The sequence below is a fragment of the Perca flavescens genome, chromosome 11 (assembly GCF_004354835.1).
Source record: "Perca flavescens isolate YP-PL-M2 chromosome 11, PFLA_1.0, whole genome shotgun sequence".
NCBI classification, from domain to species: domain Eukaryota; kingdom Metazoa; phylum Chordata; class Actinopteri; order Perciformes; family Percidae; genus Perca; species Perca flavescens.
In genome coordinates, this window is record NC_041341.1 from 7,700,054 (window position 1) to 7,722,944 (window position 22,891).

The 22,891-nt window shown below is 40.6% G+C and overlaps 2 protein-coding genes across 4 annotated transcripts in view; one reads left to right on the forward strand and one right to left on the reverse strand.

Annotated features, from left to right (window-relative positions):
• vwa8 (von Willebrand factor A domain containing 8) overlaps window positions 1-7,325 on the reverse strand; it is a 116,745-nt gene extending 109,420 nt beyond the window's left edge. The window contains exons 1-4 of the mRNA XM_028591338.1: window positions 7,039-7,325; window positions 3,600-3,677; window positions 3,342-3,472; window positions 1,139-1,249 (exon numbers count right to left, since the gene is read on the reverse strand). Coding sequence (XP_028447139.1) covers window positions 1,139-1,249; window positions 3,342-3,472; window positions 3,600-3,677; window positions 7,039-7,177 — 459 coding nt within the window. The 5' untranslated portion in view covers window positions 7,178-7,325. The remainder of the gene's footprint in view (window positions 1-1,138; window positions 1,250-3,341; window positions 3,473-3,599; window positions 3,678-7,038) is intronic.
• A 2,386-nt stretch (window positions 7,326-9,711) lies between these two features.
• The window catches only part of dgkh (diacylglycerol kinase, eta), an 86,037-nt gene continuing 72,857 nt past the window's right edge, over window positions 9,712-22,891 (forward strand). For 2 of the 3 annotated variants that reach the window (XM_028591649.1, XM_028591651.1), the window contains exon 1: window positions 11,087-11,606. In XM_028591649.1, the coding sequence (XP_028447450.1) occupies window positions 11,325-11,606 (282 nt within the window). In that variant the 5' untranslated portion in view covers window positions 11,087-11,324. Of the gene's footprint in view, window positions 10,005-11,086; window positions 11,607-22,891 lie in introns of those variants that run through there. The other variant, XM_028591650.1, reaches the window with a different exon arrangement.

Sequence of the window (22,891 nt, forward strand, 5' to 3'; positions counted from 1 at the left end):
GAACGGACCCTTTTTTCCAAAATTAATTTGGACACGCCCTAAATCTCACCTGCGCCAGGCACTTCACGCCGTGAGCTTAGATCGTTAAAATAGGGCCGTAACGGTTTATCTTAGTTTGCCATGCATCTTAAAATACACTGACAGGAGTCTGTGACGAATAAATCTCTTGAATACTCATTCCTTCTAAACTTCACTCAGTATTTTGCAGGACTACAGGAATATTATTTATTTTAATGAGGCTTTGTCGATCTGAAATGAAGACAGATTCAGCAACTGCACACGGCCTATTTCTCTCTTAAAATGTTTTCAGAAACACGTTTCAGTGAACTATTTTAGTACAATATGAGATCATATTCTGGATGATCCGCCATGACAGTCTGTCTTTTGAATTTCCAGAGAAACCAGACCCACGTGACGCGTTCATCCAATCAGCTGCCGGTTTAAATTTTGGGGCGACAATACAGATTAGCGCCGCCTGTTGTTATGGCGACGTATTACATCTCGTCTCTTCGGTGTGTTCCGAGGCACTTTTTTGACCAACTCGGGGAGACTGATCAGTCCGACTGGCTTTTATGCCGATGGTCGGCCGTCTGGTCGGTGTGTCTGGGACTTTAGGTAAATGATCTGGGAAAGCGGATTTTACAGTTCAAACCTAGCCTGTTTGCCAGCCGAACTTAGCCCCGCCCACAACATTTGAGGTCGGGAAGATTGGTTTGGACTTGATCCGTTGTGGAGAAACTATGCTCGAACCAGAGCTGTTCAGACCAATCAAATTGTCAGGGCGGATTGAGATGTGTAGATTCCGCCATCGCGTCGGTTATAGAAGATATCGACAGCGCGTTCATTTTAAAAGATGAACAGAGAACCGCGATCAAGGCATTTGTCGATCGGCAAGATGTTTTTGTTTTTTCCTTAGTTCCTACATACGTCACATACTCCATTGCTGTGATTGGTTGTAGGTCTATCCCTCTATCCAATTGAATGCAGAGGCATTTTCTTTCCTGGTTCGGTTGAAACACGCCCCATAATCACAGCCTAGTGGAGCAGTATCAGACTCATATTCTGACCAGGTTTTGAGTATGACCATGTCAGGCTATGAAAAACCTAAAGAAAAACTAAAAACGTTGTGTAGATTTACCTGGTCTATGTAGAAGGCGGTCCCTGAGCGGATCTCTCTCCTCTGTTTCAGGTCCGTCTCTGTGGTGTCCCTGGACAGAGCAACATACTCTACCTCCCGTTTGGTCAACTCCTGGTCAACAACAAGAGAAAATTAAAAAAGTTTGCAAACAAATGCCATGAACTACAACAATAATAATAAACTATGCACAAAAATTTGTGTTTGGTAGATTATTTTATATACATCTTAATCTGTTGGAAAGCCTGATTATTTCCCTTCTAAAATGGTGGCACATTTGTGGGATGAGCAGCAGAGCTGAGTATGTGGGTTGCTCCCGTGAAAAATTTGGCAAATCATCTCTGGCAATGCCACACAGCTTTTTTTTGCTGTCACTATTGACTCTTGTTTTGAGCTTCTGGTGCTGACAATCAGGTGCCTGATTCTGCAACCAGTGGCAATCCCATATCCCCATACCCTGGATACCAGCCGAATTTAGCCCCGCCCACAACATCTGAGGTTGGGAAGCTTGTTCTGGACTTGATCCGTTGTGGAGCAACTATGCTCCAACCAGAGCTGTTCGGACCAATCAAATTGTCAGGGTGGGCATTTAATAACTCTGGATAAACAAGAGTCAACAAAGAAAAGCTGTTTGGCATTGTCAGAGACGATTTGGCAAATTTTTCATTAGCGCAACCCACATACTCAGCTCTGCTGCTCATCCCACAAATGCATGTTCCTTACAAATGTGGCACCACTTAGAAGGGAAATAATCAGGCTTTCCAACGGTTTAAGATGTATTGCCCAGAAGCAATGTTACAACATAGAAATAATATACCAAAAACAAATTTCCTTACTTTTTGTGCGTAGTTTATATGTCAAGGGTGCAAACAATCACTCTAAAATCTAAATTTCCAGAAGAAACTGTAAAGTCTATGATGACTGGAATATAACATACAACATTAAGTTCAAGTTCAAGACCTTTATTTGTCCCCGAGGGGCAATTAGTTTTGCTGCAGTAGCAAAGTAGTACACAAACCATACATGACAACAAAAACACATTCAACATCATTAAAATGTACAATACACATCCGACAAATTGATATAATAATACCCCTAACATATAAATGTAAATTTCAGGTCAGTGCATATGTTACCTCTTTTTCTCAGAATTTATCAAAGAGATAGCAAAGGGTACAACGGAGAATTTATATCTATTTGTTTTGGCGTATGGCTGATTAAAGACATTTTAGGTCACATACAGTACTTTCTTTACTTTGTTGCCGGAAATCTTTACAACTATGAGATCTTAAAGCAACACTATGTAACTTTTCTCGCTTCGCTCCCCCTACAGGTTGGAAGCAGAATTGTCCATTACGTTACATTATGCAAGTTTGCCAGATCGGGTAGCGGATCTGTAGTTCGAATGAACTGGACAATGTGATGTAATGGACAATTCCGCTTCCAACCTGTAGGGGGACCAAAGTGGGAAAAGTTCCCTTGTGTTGCTTTAAGGGCTCCTGTACACTGCCTGCGTGGCGTAAGCGTGTCAGCTGCGTGGCGTGTTCGTTTTTTATTTCGGCTCCCATGTTAACAGGTTAGAGCTTGCACACTGCCATGCGTGACACGCACGTCTCAAGCGCGACCCGAGCCACGCCTGCTAGAAATAGGACCGACGTGTTGGAAGCATTTCCAGGCAAAATAGAATACAAAAAGATGTTTATATGTCATTTTGACAGAAATACATTTAATGACATTTTGATGTTTGAAAGTCTCTAGGTTTTGACAATTAAAAAAATTAAATAAAAAATAATTATCGATTTTCAAACATTGCACTTGTCAATACAGAACAAAATATTCTGTAGCCTGTTTTGCCGTAAATACTGCCGGCGTTGTCTTTGCTGTATGTACAAACACAAAAATATTGACAAAATAAAGTTGAAGAACACACTATTATTTCAGTTTATCAATGGGAAACATCCATGTGTCCAGACAAGGCTAGCAGCAGCAGCAGCGCCGCGTCAGACACGTTTCTGGTGTGTAAAGACGTAGAAAACGCCACGCAGCCGCCACGCAACTGACACGCAACAGAAACGCCAAACTCGCGCCACGCAGCCAGTGTGCAGGAGCCCTTAGGGTATTGGATTTGTCAAAGTTTTAGAAAAAACTTCAATACATAAGAGTTTCACATTCTTTATTTGTGCGTTTGTGTGTTCTGCCTACTCACAAGGTACTGCATAGCAATGGATCGTCGCAGTGGTCCTGGGGGGCCGATGAGAAACACATCCTGGCCCAACAGGTCTTTCTGCATAATCCATCGTAGGTGCTGAACTACAGTCTGTGGTAAGGAGTCTGAAACTAGCAAACCCAAAACAAAATAAAGTTTTAGTAACTTTTGTTTGATCTGTTTCAACTGTCTTCCTCTCATTTAATGCAAACAGATATTTTGTCCAGACATCTCTAAGAGAAAGAGGAAATTACATACTGTGTTTGACAGGAACAAGTTCGGGATTCCGGGGTGTTTTGAGTTTGTAAGAGATCTCTCCAATCTTCACAGTGTCACCTGCAAACAATGGGGTAACCGATACATGAGTAGGGCTGGGTATCGAATTCGACACATTTCAGGCACCGACCGAATTGCCTCTAAAGCATTGAGGATCGAAAAATGCCTCGTCATTCAATACCAAATTTCAATACCTAAGGAGTAAATCTCATCGGCGTCAGTGAGCTATGAGCACGCAGCATGCTATACCGAGATCTAATAATGCAGTTCTTTTTGTTAAAATGGATTTTATAACTGGAGGGGAAGCGACATGCTGTTTTAACTATGCTTTGTTCACTTTGGCCTATGTTGTATGTCATTTATTGTTAAAATTCAAATAAAAAAAAAAAAAAAAGTTGAAAAAATAAATAACTAAAAAAGGATTTTATAAAATTGGGACCGGAAAAAAAGTATTGTTTAGGAACCGGTATCGAAGTCAGAGTATTGGTATCCGTACCGGTCCCGAAATTATTTGAACGATACCCAGCCCCATACATGAGAAGGTCTTTCACAGGTACAATTCTAGTAATACTTAAGACAGTACAGCATCAGTTTCCATTGATATTTGACTTTGTGGTTTATACCTCTGACACAGTAAAAATGAAAAGAAAAAAAACCCACTGTGGTTAATATATTGCTAGCTGATAAAAAGCCCTTGTTTGTATGTAATAATCATTTTTAGATAGGAGACTTTTGCATTGATGGATAGCCTACACAGAGCTAAGCATATTTTTCTTTAAACACATTTAAAAACCCCTTGAGGAGATTTGATAAAACTAACTGCTGTTTTTGCTGCATATGTTGTTAAATGCTTCAGTTTCAAACTCCTGTTACTGTGCATGCTGGCTCACCGACACGCTGCCACGGTCATACTATGTCACAATTTCTGGTGTTTGTGGATTATATTATTTATGCATTTAGTTGTCTCTGCCACCAAATGGGTCGACTCTGTAATTTGCCGATAGGGTTTCAACATATAAATGATGTATAGTAAAATGGTATGTTTGGCTGTACACAGAAATATCCTTGAGGACCGATACATTGACTGCTGTGGAAATATACTATATTTCATTATGTACATGCACATGTAGCATTATTTTAGTTGTATTCACCTATGTATCATTTATCTATTGTCAACATAGCCTTGCTGTGTTACAGGAAGCAGGGAATACTGGACACAAACGCAGGGAGAAGGCAGGCAGGCAGGCAGAAGGTTTGAACTCAAGGATTTATTGAACAAAAACACGGCAGCACTGAAGCTGAAAAAAAACCCAGGGGAAAAAAAAAAACTCAGAGGAAAAACTTGCAAAATAACGCAGGGAAGAATCCAAAGCAAAGGCACCAGGCTAAAACACGCTGACTGGGTACAAAAACACACAACTGACAGGACAAGGACACAAAACGATCTGACAAGAGACAAAGGGAACACAGAGGCTAAATCCAAGAGGTGATGAGCAAACAAGGAACAGGTGATACAACAGGTGAAACACATTAGGGCGGGGGCAGGACAATCAGACAGGGAAAACACAGGAAGTAAAAACTAGACGCGACAAGACAGAAAACAGACTATCACAATAAAACAGGAAATGGGAAAATACACAACAGGGAACAGGAATTTACAGAATAAATATAAAAAACAGGAAACAGCAACAGAAATATACAAACATCCACAACCACAACATGCTGTTTTGAATCTGTATAGGCAATGTTATTTTTTTTAGGAAAGCAACATCAATATTCCTTCTAGAAATTGTGAATTACTGAGGTGTAAATAATGTTTAAAAAAGAAAAAAGTCAGACGCAGAGGAAACCACTTCTCAACGTTCATATGTTAATATTGTTTAGTATAGTTTAAGGAGGAAAAAATTAAAAAAAAACTGCTTTTCCACGTCAAAATGTGTGAAAAGCCAATACAATATTGTATATTACTGTTGTACTGTTTATTTTATTTATTATTTTATTCAACCTTTATTTATTCTGGTAAGTCGATTGAGAACAAATTTGCAACGACGCCCTGATCACATTCACACAGTTCCACATCCGTACCTGGAAGCTGCCCAGTCCAACCACAGTCTGATCTGCTGGCCACTGAGCAGCTCCACTGGAGCAGCTGGGGGTTAAGGTGCCTCGATACAGCATAGTATCGCGATATTTTTCGTGGCAATACTATGTCGATACACAGATGCCAAGTATCGATCTTTTATGATATATGTGTTGGTCAGTCTGTCTGCATGACAATCCCATTTTGCAGCAATACAATTGAAGTGAGATGTACAGACAGAGAAATGTATCTTTTTAGATAAAACAGATGTTGACAAAATTTTCCTTTGGGGGACATCATTTGAAATTGGGAAAAAATTTGAAGTTGGAAAAACGGTAATACATTGCAAAATATCGCAGAATATTGCAATATGTTTAAAATCGCAATAATATCGTATCATGACATAAGTATCGTGATGACATTGTATCGTGAGGCCTCTGGTGATTCCCACCCCTAATGGACAAGCGCTGCCTGGGGGATTGAACCGGCGACATCGGTCACAAGCTCGCTTCTTTAACCTTTAGGCCACCACTGAAGGTAAAAGGTTTGTAATAACATGAATTAATATAAAATAAAGATGAATGTCCCTGACATTAAATAATGTCAGTTTCGGTGATGTCACTTCTGACTGCGATCTTGGATTGGCTGAACAATAAGGGCACCCGTTCTTACAATACATCCATGAGTGAAACTGGGCAGCATGCGACTTTTGTGTGGCAGTCTGATTAAAGAATATCTGAGCAACCTGACAAGTGACAATGTCATTAAACCAGCGGTAAGTGTAATTACACGACCTACAACACACTTTTACACAAGTTTGTATCTATTTTTGACTGGATGAAAAATAAAACATTACATACGTGTCTCAAATGTGTAACTAATGATCAATGGATACGTTTCGAATATAAAAGGTGACGATTAAAAGTTAACGGCTAAAACTGGGGACAGCTGGTTACTTAACATGCCCTCACATGGCTATTACCTGGCTTTAACCTTTAACCTACTAACTGTTAGCTAGTTAAATGTCCACCTGTGCTAACATAGATGTGTATGTATATATGACTAGGCTTATTGTACATTTGTCATCTCGTTATGCTAAAAAAAAAAGCTAGTGGAAAAAACAGCATTTTGTCACCTTGTAAGTAACCACATGTCCAAAGTAACGTTAACTTACGATTGATAAGAGCTAATGAGGCACCTAGCAACTGAGTTAACATTACCGTAGACAACATTAAACGTTCCTCGTAGCCAATTTCGATTGAAAACCGCCTTAAACGTGTGCACTCTTGTTTGGTCTGCTGTGTCTATGGGGGTACACGTTGGTTCAGACGGTCAGCCTACCTGAGGATGTGTTGAGAAGTTTGACCTCATGACTTCTCCACATCCAGCCGTCTCTTCCCAGGACAGCACCCAGCACATTCCGCATTCTTCTGGCAGCGACGGCCGCGGCTGTGCCGCTACATAATATCTGCGAGTGCATACTTAAACTATGCTTTTTCCCATCCAAAACATAGTATAAATAAAGTCCACACGCTTCCTGTCAGGCTATGTCTTGACCACCGGCCTTATTCCCATTTCATAACAGAAGTCGGCTAAACTTGTGGGAGTCGGAAGATAATAAAAGAGGGACAAATTGGTCCGTGGGTAAAGTCTTCCGTAGTGGTTTAACGTTTTTCTTTTTCTTCTTCCGTTCCGACATAGTATTTACAACATAATGGTAAAGGGTAAATAAAATATTAATATAATAATATTAACACAGTTACTTTATTTAAGTAAGAGGAACACTTAGAATGACATACTTTTGATAATAATTACACTATTTGTCAATGTATTTTTCTAACACTTAAATCAGCCCTACATTTTCAGGTGTTTTTACAATCTCAAAGGCTACGGTAAAACAGTTCTCTCTTTAAGAGGATGTTAATCTTTTGATTTATATTTTATATGACTGAGATTGTTTTATTCTATTACCATAGCCCACCTATCTGTTTCTCTCCGTCGCTAAGCCTGCGTCCAGTGCATCCATTATGCTTTAAATAGAATGAAAAAATAAAAAAAATAAAAACATTGGTATTGTAGGAGTTGCTTTACAAAAAACAACTACAGATTAGTTTAGTTTATTTGCATGCACATACAGGATGTCTATAGTTTAAAAAGATAGAAAAATGGTAAGACCATTGAAAAGGAAATCGAACATTGTGCTGGAAAAGTAAGAAGCCAAAATTGGCTTATGATGATACCTCCCCTATTACATATAAATAGGCATACATTAAAAAAGAAAAAGGATATAAAAACAAAGATTGCATAATTCTTCAAAGTTTCAAAACCAAGCAGAAATACAAAATGATAGAAATGTACAATTTCTTAAACCTTTCTACCACCGATGTGTTGCCCTTTTGATGTATACCATCCTGTTTTTACCTCTTATGAGTTTCTCCTAATGTCAGCAATTGATTTTAACATCATAGTATTACCCAGTAAATGTGCCACTGCAACATCTGTTTCTTATTTCAAATGTACCATGTTTCAAGATTGACTTCCCCAAAATAAGGGTTATTATTTAAACACTCAATAATAAGTGTCAAAATTAATAAATAGTAAAGCTGGGCAATATATCAATATTATATTGATATTGAGATATGAGACTAGATATCGTCTTAGATTTTGGATATCGTAATATCATAATATGGCATAAGTGTTATCCTTTTCCTGGTTATAAAGGCTGCATTACAGTAAAGTGATGTCATTTTCTGAACTTACCAGACTGTTGTAACTGTTCTATTATTTACCTTTACCTACCTGCTTAGTCATTATATACACATTACTGAAGATTATTTATTACAAATCTTAATATTTTGTGAAAGCACCATTAGACAACACTACAATATTGTATCGATATCAAGGTATTTGGTCAAAAATATCGTCCAGCCAGTCCCCTAATACTGTATCTGAAGTCTCTTTTATATAGACCTTAGTGGTCCCCTAATACTGTATCTGAAGTCTCTTTTATATAGACCTTAGTGGTCCCCTAATACTGTATCTGAAGTATCTTTTATATAGACCTTAGTGGTCCTCTAATACTGTATCTGAAGTCTCTTTTATAGGCCTTAGGCCCCTTAGTGGTATCTGAAGTCTCCCTTAGTGGTCCCCTAATGTATCTGAAGTCTCTTTTATATAGACCTTAGTGGTCCCCTAATACTGTATCTGAAGTCTCTTTTATATAGACCTTAGTGGTCCCCTAATACTGTATCTGAAGTATCTTTTATATAGACCTTAGTGGTCCCCTAATAATGTATCTGAAGTCTCTTTTATATAGACCTTAGTGGTCCCCTAATAATGTATCTGAAGTCTCTTTTATATAGACCTTAGTGGTCCCCTAATACTGTATCTGAAGTCTCTTTTATATAGACCTTAGTGGTCCCCTAATACTGTATCTGAAGTCTCTGTGTGGCCTTGACCAACTGCCACTTTGCTCGTTTGAAAGCCATGATGTCTCTCTCTCTCTCATGGGTGGGCCAAATTCTCTGGGCGGGCAAAGCAGAGAAAGGGGAGGTTAACTTGCTCCTTATGACGTCATAAAAGGGAAGATTCCAGATTGGTCCATCTGAGCTTTCATTTTCTCAAAGGCAGAGCAGGATACCCAGGGCTCGGTTTACACCTATCACCATTTCTAGCCACTGGGGGACCATAGGCAGGCTGGTGGGACTCATATTAATGTTAAAAAACCTAATAAAGTGAAACTGTCATGCCATGGCATGAAAATAACTAACTAATAAGCTTTAGCCTTTAAGTTCAAGGGAAGTGTTTAGTGAAGACAGACTAAAAAAGGTCGTATTTCAATCAAATAAAATGGGGGAAATTGAGGAATTTGGGGGAAATCTTTGATCTCAGATGTTGGATTAGCAATTTAAGGCAATGCCTAAATCGATGACGTCATTTAAATGGCACGCACACATTACCTCTCAGTGAGCTGTGCGTTTAAGCGGGTTTGACACATTTCGCGTGCGGCGCTGATAGGCTCGCTCGGCCCCTCGCGCACGGCGGAGGGGAAAGAGCACGCGGGAGGAGAGAGTGGCCGTGCGGCGGTGTAGTGGAGAGAGGGACGACGAGGCGAATTCAAATCCCACTTTTTTCAGTGCGCATATGAGTGGAGTAAAGGCAGCGAGGCAGGCTGTGAATCCCTCTACCTTTCCCTGAGTCTTTTTCTTCTCCCCGGAGCGGAGACACAGAGACAGAGAGAGAGAGAGAGGTGTAGGACTATGGAGGATGTCTACCATTACACCCGCAGCCCTGCCTGGGAGGAACTGGTTAGTAGCCTTTATCACTCGAGAAAGCTCACTTTCCCCCGCAAACAAAAAGAGAACAGTTAGCTAGACATCTTATTGTGTGTTAAGAGGTCCAATTACGACTGTGCGACCGTTTCAGACTCTTCGGAGGTGTTTCTTTCATTCTCTTGAATAGTGTTTAGCGATGCGTGTGTTCCTTTCCTTCTTTTGCAGTAATTTGTAGCCTATATAGTGGACTGCCGTTCTTAAAATCGCTTGTTTTTTCCATTGTAGATTGTCTTAATGATGTGTGTGGTTATGGTAGAAACGAAGTCAGAATCATTGAAAATGTTTCGGTAATCTGTACATAAATGACTTTAAATTGATAAGTATTTCGATTCCGTGGATTTTATGGACGATACGTGGATGCGTTTATTCTCAGATGAAAGAGTAGGAGGACTCTTCTCTTCTCTTCTCTTCTCTTCTCTTCTCTTCTCTTCTCTTCTCTTCTCTTCCAACTCTTCGTTTCTCTACATCGAGGGGAGATTTTCACGTTTCAGATATTATTGTAGGCTACCCTGCCCATTTCCTTGTGGAATCCAAATCATGTCGTCTTGCCCACTGTTTGGACTTTATTATTGTTTTTATAAATCATGTCAAATGAGTTTAGTCGTCCAGTTGCATAGAACATGGATACACTCATCGAGACGTAATAAGATCTTGGGCAAAATTAAATTTTTAGATGCATTTTTTGGTGAAACAAATCCAATTTAAAGCTCAGTGGATTCTAGTAGGCTATATAAGTATCACTATATAAACAGAAAATGAAAACGATTATAATGAGAGTAATGCAACCTTTTTGTAGACTACAGCATCACTGTGTCTAATAATGATATATCATTCCGATCACCCCCCTGAGTGCAGCTTTTTATTGATTTGTTGTAATTCGTTTTTTTAAGCGGTTAGCCTTCTTAAAATAAAGTTAGGATATATGCATCACAGTGGATTTGGAGTGGATTTGTTTTGTTTTTTTTGCAATCTATTTCAATCAATTCTATTTTGGTGGCACTGCTCCGGGGCAGTGTTTAGTGTAAAACAGCCGCTAGGGTCTGCCATGCCACGGACATGTCCCCCGGTTAACGGAGTGAATGAGGCGGGCTCTATAGCCTCAGTCTGGACTGGCCGTGCTGGCTGGAGCCATAACCATCAGCCGAGCAGGGACTAAAAGGGGGGTTTTATATGCTATGCTGTGGAGCCCATCCCCACTAGTGCCCGCGACATGCTACATCCCCTATGCGTTTACCAGCCCACGCACTCTCCGGAAAACACAGCCGTCTTTATAACAGAGAGAGACAGTGAGAGATGACAGCGAGGAGAGACGCTTCCCAGCCGCTGAGCAGCTCTTGCCTCCGGGAGAGGAAGGGAGCGGCGGAACGGCCGAAGGCTAACCCCGATTGGGTTTATCTCTCCCTTCGACAGGAGCCGGAGAAAGGCCCGGTGTCCGCGGCGGGGATCCATGCCCATGTGGTGGGGACTGTCGCTGGCTCCGGTGCTGCGGACGAGTCCTCTGACAGCGAAGCAGAGCAGGAAGGCCCCCAGAAACTCACCCGGAAAGTGTCCACTTCAGGACAGATCAGGAGCAAGGTAAGACCCCTCTGTCTCTTTCTCTGGCTTACTGAATGTGAATGCTTGAATTTGGAGGTCTGTGTTTATCTGACCAGCCTACCTACCTACCTGGCTAGGCCATTCGATGTGAGATGTGTTGTTGTGGGGGTTTGTTGTAGGTAAGACCTAATGTTGACTGGTAGTGAAGCCAGTGTTGGTGGTCTTTACTGCTTTGGGCTTATAGGAAAAGACAGAGCTCTAAAGTATAGCCCACAACTTTATCTATTTTTCCACATTAATTGGAATGACATAAAAACAGATCTGATCTCATAATTTTGCAAAAACTTGCTTCAACCTGTTGCACTTTGATCCGTGTAGCATGTACCTACAAAGTAGTAAAACCTCAATAAAGGTACATTTGATTTATTTTAAGAAAACACATGAATGAACATATATGTTCCGCTCTCTTTATGTAATGTAACTGTAATGTCAGTTTGACGTGACAGCATGTAAATACCTTACATGCTGTCACGTCAAACTGACATTACAGTTACGAGATTGAATTCAGCTTAGATAATAAATAATGTTTCACTAATAAAACACAGGTAAACATCTTCTGCATCCCTGCATTTGACATGCAAGTAAGAGGATGATGAGCTACCTCTGACATCTGAGCTTATTTGGCCCACTTATCTACTATGTAAATGAGTGCCATCCTCCCTCACCAGTGGATCCACTTAATTATTGACTGCCCCACTGCACCCCATCTACATTATTCAGCATGGAGGTATATTTAGAGACTTGGGGCACAGGAATGTCTGGCCGTACCTTTCATATGCAAATTAACCCACCAGTGAGTATAGTGCTACCTAGAGGATATGTTGCACGGCTGCAACTAACTTTACAAATCATTTTTTCATTCATCATCACTTTTCCAATAATTTTATCAACAGTTTTTTCTGCGAAATGAGAACAAATATGACAAATGCCCATCAGAAGTTACTGGAGCCTGATGTGAATAATAGGTTTTTGTTTGTCTGACCAACGTTTAAAAAAACTAAAAGATGCTCAGTTTGGTAAGGTGGAAGAGAAAAGCAAGCAAATCCTCAAAGCTAAAACCAACAAATGTGTGGCAAAGTTGTTTAGATTTTCTGTCAGTTAACTGTTACAGCATTACCAGTGTTTTCACTTTATGGAAGACTTAGTTGCATGTATTTTGCTGTGGGTTTAGGGGTCCTTTTTCAAGAAAATGTTACTTTTTCAATATAAAAATGCAATTTTAACATCATTTTGGACCATTATTATTACCATATCTTTGTCTAAAATGTTGGAAAAGCTAAAGCAGATAATACATAAATAACACTCAAAAATCTTAAAGACAAAACTTGCTAAAAAAGTCCACTGGGGGACCGACTGCAATCATTATGTCTGAGTAAAGCCATTCCGTTAGTTTTGATGCTCACATTGATTTTACATTAATTCGGCTAAGTAGGTGCCTAAAATAGCTTGACTGCTGCACCTAAAGCCTTATAATAGTAGGGAAAACCCTGCGTTATTATGTTGTACTCAATCAAGAGCCAGTCTAAAGGGTGATATAATACAGTGGTTCCCGACCTTTTTTCCTTGGCGCCCCCCCTCCTCATGTCTAAGAAAAGCTGAGTCCCCCCCCGCCCACCGAAACCTAAGTTGAGGTAACTCTCGAGATAGAGCCGTACTTTCTTTTTTGATACAGAGGAGTTATCAGCACTGTTACGTTTCTCCGCCATGTTTCATTCATAAAATAGTGATGCTGTGACGGCAGGAAAAACGAGGATACAACAGAATATAAAGTTTTTATACAGACTTTTGTATACATTATATATATCTAGTGTATTATCATAATTTCTTTAACATGTGCAAATATTTTTTTTTCCTCAACCTCAAACCAAATAAAGACTTGCGCCCCCCCTGTGATCTTTGCCGCCCCCCCTGGGGGTGCCCGGACCCCAGGTTGGGAACCACTGATATAATATACAAGTGCAAGTGTAAACACAAATCCAGCACCGATCCTTGTGAGTGTTTTTATTGTAAGTTGATTTTTCCATGCACGCAGTAATTCCTCACTCACCCGTTGCCTCTAAAGTTACAGCAGGAGTTTTAAAAGTGGATGAAAATGAGGTTGATGTGAGTCATGGTGTACACTCTGACTGCAGTAATGTATGCATACTAAAGGGATGCTAATTGCGTCAGCCGGCAGAGAACCCAGATAAACTGAATCCGTCCTGCCCAACTATATACGGCAAGGCCACATGTCACTCTAGTTCATGCTGCTATCACAATAGCATGAAGCACTTCTGCTGTAATTGTGTCAGTGTGTTCAGCACGTTGACATTGTGTTAACAAAGGTCTCAGCGTTGTTGTTGTGGGGTCAGTGGTTTTCTTTCTGTCAGTGTGTGTGTGTGTGTGTTTGTGTGTGCTGATAGTTACTAATGGATCATGCAGGCACTGACTCACTGAGTGTTGTTCCACTGGGTTGTTTGCTTAAACTGTCTGTGCGTGTGTATGTGTGTGTGTGTGTGTGTGTGTGTGTACGCTTGGCCATCACATTGTCTATGTCCATACATCTCCGTCCACTATCTCTCTGGTTCTTTGGTTGCCACAGACAACCACATCTTTCATTCGCTTATTGGCCGACTCCATGGCAATGCTGCCTATATGACAGCTGGCTAGGTTGAAGGTGCACATTAGGTCTCATCAACTATCTTCTCACCTATTTGTCCTATATGTCCTCTCTGTTTTTCCATTTAGTTTTAATTTCGGGAAAATGTCGACATGTTAAAACAACAAGATACTATTAAATATTTAAAAAAGCCTTTTTTCCATAAGAACATTTTTATAAAAATTGCCAATTAGGGCTGGTCATTTACTCATAAACCATTCCATGGAGAATCAAAATTAAATTGGGCAGAAATAGGCATGCTTTGTGTACGACTATCAAGATTAGGGTTACAAAGGGTCAGAACAATTCAGGAATTTGGGAATTTGGGAATTTTTGCACTTTGTCAATATAAACAAATTGCAGCTTTTAATAATAAACTTATTTGGGCGGAAATACAATGTGTAAAAAAACAATGCTTATTGCATGTTTTTGATTAAAAGTCTGCCCATTAAATTGATTTGTAACCTGCACTGCGTTCATCAGCACTCTTCCATCCCATGTACAGATCATTTAGCATCCCATTAAATAAGAATTCATGCACCAACAAATACAAGTACCTTAACTCAATCAATAATAAATGATAGATTACATGCAAATGTAAGTTTTGATTCTATTACTGGAGTGACTATATTTTTATAATGATTTTTCTATTTCCATTAATTCTTAATTGTAAAACATTTATTTTATACATGAGTTGTTCACTCTAAACCTTAAGTTTGTACACAGCCCACATTTTCAGCTCAAATTTTAAGGTACCTTTCCAACTTGCTAGCTGGCTAACTCACCACATGTCCCATTTGAAATTGTATGTATTTGACAAATTCATGGATTATGTTTCCCTATGATATTGTAAAGGGTTGGTTTCCATGTGCTTATGACATGGTAAATACAGCCTGCGCACATAACCCTAAACTGTATCTTTCTATTTTATTCCCAGGTAATTCCCATCAATACTCGTTAATTCCCATGGAAAGTTTCCACCTTCAATATTCCCAGAGTTTTGCAACCCTAATTAAGATTATTTGACAACATTTCATAAAATTCTTGAAATATCTCTTTTGCAAAAAAAATAAAACTTAAGAAAAAGAAGATTTTGACACTATCATTTGTTAACATGGACATTGATTGCAGTGAAAGTCTTAAAGTTCCCATGACATGGTGCTTTTTAGATGCTTTTATATAACCCCTAGTGGTCCCCTAATACTGTATCTGAAGTCTCTTTTATATAGACCTTAGTGGTCCCCTAATACTGTATCTGAAGTCTCTTTTATATAGACCTTAGTGGTCCCCTAATACTGTATCTGAAGTCTCTTTTATATAGACCTTAGTGGTCCCTTAATACTTTATCTGAAGTCTCTTTTATATAGACCTTAGTGGTCCCCTAATACTGTATCTTAAGTCTCTTTTATATAGACCTTAGTGGTCCCCTAATACTGTATCTGAAGTCTGTTTTATATAGACCTTAGTTGTCCCCTAATACTGTATCTGAAGTCTCTTTTATATAGACCTTAGTGGTCCCCTAATACTGTATCTGAAGTCTCTTTTATATAGACCTTAGTGGTCCCCTAATACTGTATCTGAAGTCTCTTTTATATAGACCTTAGTGGTCCCCTAATACTGTATCTGAAGTCTCTTTTATATAGACCTTAGTGGTCCCCTAATACTGTATCTGAAGTCTCTTTTATATAGACCTTAGTGGTCCCCTAATACTGTATCTGAAGTCTCTTTTATATAGACCTTAGTGGTCCCCTAATACTGTATCTGAAGTCTCTTTCCTGAAATTTCAGCCTTGGTGCAGAATTCCAGCTACTAGAGCCTGTCCTACAATGAGCTTTCCTTAGGATGTGCCACTTCTGTGTCTGTAGAAGATTCCAGATCGTCCCATCTGAGGTTTAATTTTCTCAAAGGCAGAGCAGGATACCCAGGGCTCGGTTTACACCTATCCCACTGGGGGACCATAGGCAGGCTGGCGGAACTCATATTAATGTTAAAAAACCTCATTAAGTGAAATTTTCATGCCACGGGACCTTTAACTCCTGACAGAAGTGAACTCTGTTGCTATCCTTTGTGTCTCTTTCTCTGGCAGGTGAAGTACACGATGCAGCTGAAATAATTACAGCTATTTGCAGACAACCTTTCATTGTTGATAGCCACTTATAAACCCATCAAGGCAAATCAATATATTGGCAGCTTTGGATAGTTGTTGTTGTGGCTGAAGCAGAGAAGAGATATTGGGTATCATTTGACGTTCTTCTCTTGTCAGACAGAAAGTAATGGGATTTGACCGCACAGAGTGGGAAATTTGACACTCTATCACATGGGCACCAAACACCGTCATTTCTCTCTTCCTTTCTCATGTCGTGAATGCGCTACACTTGTTGTTGTAAGTCCATTTCAGCTGTAAATTACAAGAAAAACAAACAAAACACGTTGTAGAATCAGGCCACGTATTGCTCAAACATGTGCGGTTGAGTAACAGTCTTTTAATAGTCTCTTCTCTCCTGTCATCTCCACTGTCAGCCCCCTCTCTGTCTTTTCAGGGTGTGCTGTTGCAGCTGAGAAGGGCTTATAAACTTGTGACTAATACTGTAGCTGTGTGATTGAAAGCAGAGCTAATGGCATACCGGAGCCTGCTGCTGCTGCTGCTGCTGCTGCTGTTGCTGTGGACTGGGAAAACTCTGCAAGCCTGACATACACAGTTGCAGCATTATTAGTGTTTTCCCTTTATGGAAGACTTAGGTGCTCATATTTGGCGAGGGAATCAGGGGTCCTTCCTCAAGAAAATCTTACGTTAAAAAAAATAAATAATTTTGGACCATTCTTATTACCATATTTGTGTCTAAATTGTTGCAAAAGGATAGCTCAGTTGGTAGAGTGGGAGCCCATATATAGAGGTTTGCTCCTTGACGCGGGGGGGGCCCGGGTTCGACTCCGCCCTGCGGCCCTTTGCTGCATGTCATTCCCCCTCTCTCTCTCCCCTACATGTCTTTGGCTGTCCTGTCGAATAAAGGCATAAAAATGCTTAAAAAAAAGCTTAATGACAAAACTTGCTGGGGACCATCTACAATCATTATTAGTCATTAGTCATTTAGTAACATTCATTTGGCTTAGGTGGTGCCCAAAATGGCTTGGGTGCTGAGCCTAAGTCTTATAATGGTAGAGAAAACACTGCATGCATGTAGAATAATCCAGATCAGATAGGTGCAGGTAGGTGGGGGTATTCATCTTGGGTACATTTTTCCCATGCATTGGAAGAAGTGACACACTGTGACTTACATTTATGGGAAGCATGCAGACTTTTTGGATAAATACTCTTGGGATCAGCTTTGGATTGACTCAGTTGGTGGATATTTGTTTGTGTTTATTTAAAGTTTATTTACCCAGGAAGTCTTTTGAAATACTCTTTTGCAAAAGAGATCTGCCACAATGGCAGCTTCGGGTAGATTACACAATATCCACATGCTGATGTCTGCTCATTTTTTTTTATATTGCTTATATTTCCACATAGAAGACGCTCTGATAGGTAAGCATAAGCAGAAGAAACATGTACACAAAGTGTTTTGGTTTCTGCCCACTCAGATGACTTGTACTTCCTATTAGAGCTTAGATCGGGCCCAAAAAAGCAAGCCCAACCCTACCCGAGCCCGAGCACGTTTTGTCCGAGCCCGTGCCCGGCCCGACACATTAACTGTAATTATGAGCCCGAGCCCGATTTAAACACGACATTATTTATTTAGTTATAACTGACGTTCTCAACTACAATTCCGAGTTGTTTGAACTGCAGAAACTGTTTAGAAGGGGTATGCTTGGAGAAGTAACAAAAGAGGACATTGAATGCTGACTGTCATCTTTTCTGCCATGGCGAGCCTGCTTCATGTGCCTGTTCATCGTCCCCGTTTTTGTTCTGTCGTAGGCGAGCAGCGTGCCGCACTTAATGCACTCGACAAAGCCGACACACATTTGTCACTGCCCGCGACTTGTTTAAAATGGTTCCATACCTCTGACCTTTCCTCCAAACTTGCTCGAAAGGTAGTTTTTCTTTTTTTCTTTACATCTTCAAGCTCCATGTTGCACTTAAGCTACACCATACAGCCCAGCAGGCCCGGTGTGATGCGTGCGAGTGGAGGAGACGCTGCACATGATTATGGCATAACTTTCTCCCCACCCAATTAGGCTAATAAAGTAATGTTTAAAAAAACACAAATGCTTAATCAAGGGCCCGGCCCTACCCGGCCCGAGGATAGTGGCGGTAAATGTCGGCCTGGTCCAGTTCGGGCTCGGGCAGAGAATCTAACCTCTACTTCCTATTGAGAAAGCGTAGGCAAACACTTGTTCCTCCTTTCTGAGACTATACTTAAACCGGAACATTTGCCACATGATGATAGGTCTTAGGAAACACAATGCTGCAGATAAGGGGATCTCTTCTTCTAAATGTGCTGCAATGGTCTTACCTATTACATTGTCAGTTGGTCTGTATCTCTCATACTCTAGCTTGCAGAAATAGAAAGTACATAATGATGTTCCATAATGTGGCACTGAAGCAAATATAAAGTTGTGTTCTTTTCTGTCCAAATCTGTAGCTGAATCCAATTAAGCTAATTGTTTGTACATTGCTGGCCTCAACAACATAGCTTAACATCCCCTGGCCTGTACCCACTCGACACATGTATAACTACTCGTATGTGGTCCAGTTGCACAAAGGAGATCACAGACAGGGCCCCCCCCCCACCACCCTCACAACTACTGGATTGTAATTATCCCATCACCATGGGGACATTTTAGCATGTAGTGGGAGTTGGAGGAAGGGTACAGTGTTACAATTACACCCAACAGAGAGGACACTATGCCGAGACAGCTACAGGAGATGGAAACCGTGGGAGAAAAATGGGGAGAGAAATGGAGAGATTCAGCACTGGTCTGTCTCTCTATAAGACGTGATTGTTCTGCCTCCACAAGCACTTGTCTCACGGACAAATGAGTCAGTAATGGAGGTATAACAGAGCCTAACTGCAAGGAATGATTCCTAAGACAGGGGACTTTTCTCAGCAGCCAGTCAGCATCCACTGAAAACTAAGAACAGATAAGTAAGCAGTCTTCTTCATGGGCCGACCAATTACAGTCACAGCAATTTAGTCCTATCAGTAATGAGTTGAAATTGCCAGACAGGGATATGTTTTCTTCTGGCAAGGCGTATCTTGCTTATTTTTTTTTTTTTTGCAATGTACTTCCGTTGATCCAGACTTAGAAGAAGTTGAATATTGGCAGAGAGAGATGAGAAATATGTCTTTCTCTTAGGCCCAACAAGGAAGAAGCACCAATGAGCTCCCTCAGCATCAGCATTAGCGGAGGCCTTATATTTGGGATACAGAGCTTTTAATGGCGAAGGCTCTGATGCCTCTACCTCAGGCTGGTTGTCATTCCATAGCTGTGAGTCTTTGAGTTAACCCATTTTGGAAAATACGCTTATTTGCTCTCTTGCTCTCATATCTGTCCGTTCCAATAATGAGGCTGCAGCCAGTTATCTTAGCAGAAAGACTAGAAAAAGCTAGCCTGGCTCCACCCATAGGCATAGATTTCATGGGGGATACAGGGGATATGTCCCCACCAATATTTAGAAGACGTAGATGTGTCCCCCTCAAAAAGTATGATTGTTTTTGGGAGAGAAAGTCCATGATGTCACTTTTTCATATGTTTTCAGAAGCTTACTAACAGTAAATGTTGTGTATTTTAACTTTAGCTACACACATAATTTCATTTCTTTTTTTTATTACGGGGCAAAGTCCAGGTAAGGAGCTGTCAGAACGTTTTTCTGTTATTTTACAGATTTGTTTCTTAAAATGCAGGAAATGAGTGTTTGACGCGGAAACTATTCTAGGGGACGACCCCCGGTGCGCCGGTTATAATGTGTCCCCCCCCCTCTAATGTTGAAACAAAACCTACGCCCTTGGCTCCACCTATCACCTACCTCGTTTGTTTAATCCATACTGTGACTTGTTGGAGTCTCCGCCGGTGGCTTGGCAAACTCACGGTGACCACAAGACTCAAGAACTGGGAACATAACCCTCCCGTAAAACCACACGCTTCAGTTTTTGTGCGCATTAAAGTGAGTAAGCTATAAACATCCGTACACAGAGGACAGATTTAGTACTTAGCGAGCACACATGATACAGAAGATGAATAAGTTCCCATTTGAGCGTCAACAAGAACAAAGTTTTCACAATCATTCAGGATTGTTGAGAGCATCTAAAAACTCTGTGACTTAGACTAAAGACTGTTTTATATCATTGTAAACTGAATATGCGTTTAAAAGAAGAAAAAAAAGACATTTGAAGACGGCACCTTGAATCTCCGGACAATGGGATTGACAATTTTCCCAATTTTCTGACGTTTCAGACGAAATGATTAATTGATTGATCGAGAAGATAAACAACAGATTCGTCGATAATGGAAACAGTCATTAGTTGCAGCCCTGTTCATGTTCCCACTTGACAGAATGATTTGGGGTTCGTAGCAACTTCAACCATGTTTGGATTTGATCTCAATTATGGTGATATGTGAAGTGGATCACTACAACTCACAACCTTCAATATTTCGGAGTACATTTTAAGAATCTTTAACCTTTGCATTTGAACACTTATAAAACAATTAAGCTAACCAGAAAAGGAGGTGGAAAGTCAAGCTTTTTTATCAGATTAATTAGGTAGAAACCTCAGTGAGGCCCAGAAGGGAATTGGTAATTGGTTTAAGTCACAGTGCTCTGGAGGAGCTATAAAGTAAGAGAGAGAAGCTGGTATAAGGGAGCCTATCGGTGACTCTAGTTAGCCCTAGCTTAGGTTCATAGATGGTGAGGTCCTCCATGAACTAGCTGTGTGGGTAAGCTGCTTGACTGGCTGTTTGTCTGGGTATCGTCAAAGACAGGACGTCGAGCCGCTCTGCTCTCTTCATTTAGCCTTTCAGGGAACTCCTGCGCTGCTCTTATCCACCAACCACAGCTGCTGGACTCATTTGAACTGCCTTTGTCCATTGTATAAGCCTGTGTGTGTGTGTGTGTGTGTGTGTGTGTGTGTGTGTGTGTGTGTGTGTGTGTGTGTGTGTGTGTGTGTGTGTGTGTGTGTGTGTGTGTGTGTGTGTGTGCGTGGCTTAGAGTATGTGTGTGTCACCCTGTCAGTGGTCTGGCAGAGTGTGGGTGTAAGGTACATGGCGCTTAGGTTACTCATTTCTCTCTGGCACAGGACTCGCTCTGTGTCTCACAATTTAGCAGAAGTGAAGAGCAGTGCACAGAGGCAAAGCTGAAGGACTATTTATAGATCACTTCTGGCCTACTTGGCAACAGGAAGGAGATGAAGACAAGGAAAGGAACTATGGAGGCCAAGGAGGGACAAAATAGAAAATAGAACATCCAACTAGAGCAAAGTCACTACTGCTGGTGCTCTGGCTGGGCAGAGAGGATTTGAGTTGTACTTTATGTTGTGACTTTTTGGGGCTCAGAGTCTGAACCTTTCGCTTCAGATGCTTCACTCCAAGACAAAATCTCCGGCTATTAAAAGCTTGACTCGACTGCATTTGTCTTTCCGAACAAGGTTGTGAGGAATTTTGGTCAGTTTGCTGAAGATGACACAAAACAGAAAAAAGCCACCACTGTACACTGCGGGTGGGTGGCGATTTCCTAGAGATAAAACTATATATTGTTCAAGTTCCACTTTAGAGATAAAACTATATATTGTAGTGTGAATACTAGTACAGCTCATACTCTGCTGTGTAACAACGCAACTCCCCAGCTTACAGTACGCAGCACAGTTCCAGGTCCAGTTGTTCGCCTCAATCAGTCATGAGGTGTTCATTGATTCTTTGCTTTCATTGCTGTGTGTTCCCCTCTTCCTGTTGGACTATAGCCGACCAAGCTGCTGATCGTACAGTTTACAAGATGTGTATATATGTTCACGTGAGCATGCATGTGTTTGCATGTTTAGGGAAAAACCATTGACAACTCTGCCCTGCAGCGCTGTAGTACTCGAGATCGGTCTTGTTCTTGATATCGGTCTCAAGACCACTTTTTTGAAGGTCTTGTCTCGGAATCGACCGTATTTTTACTCCATCTTTTCTCGGTCTCAGATAAAAAGGACTCAGGGTTTTTATTTCAAGACCGGTCTGGACCACAACTGCCTTTTTATTATTTTATCAATGCATTTCTCATGACACACTTATGGCAATAAAAGGGGATAATGAAGAATAATCTTAATTTGTTTTCTTGTTTTTTTTTTTTTTAAGGGAATGTGGATCTTTCAGATCAATTTGAGCAGTGCCTATGGTCAGCATTTTCACATTTTGTCATGTCGTGCAGTGAGGGACTCTCACTGGTCTTGGTCTTGGTCTTGGTCTTGGTCTTGGTCTTGGTCTTGACTCCCCAACCACTCAAAGTCTTGGTCTTGTCTTGGTCTGAATACACTCTAGTCTAGGTGATAGGGCTGGGCAATATATCGATATTATATCAATATCGTGATATGAGACTAGGGGTGGGAGATATTGACAAACATGAATATCTCAATATTATTTTTCAATGTCTCGATATCAATATTCAGACGATATTTTTGAAATCCTTCTAGAAGTTAAAAGAAGCCCTGTTCGG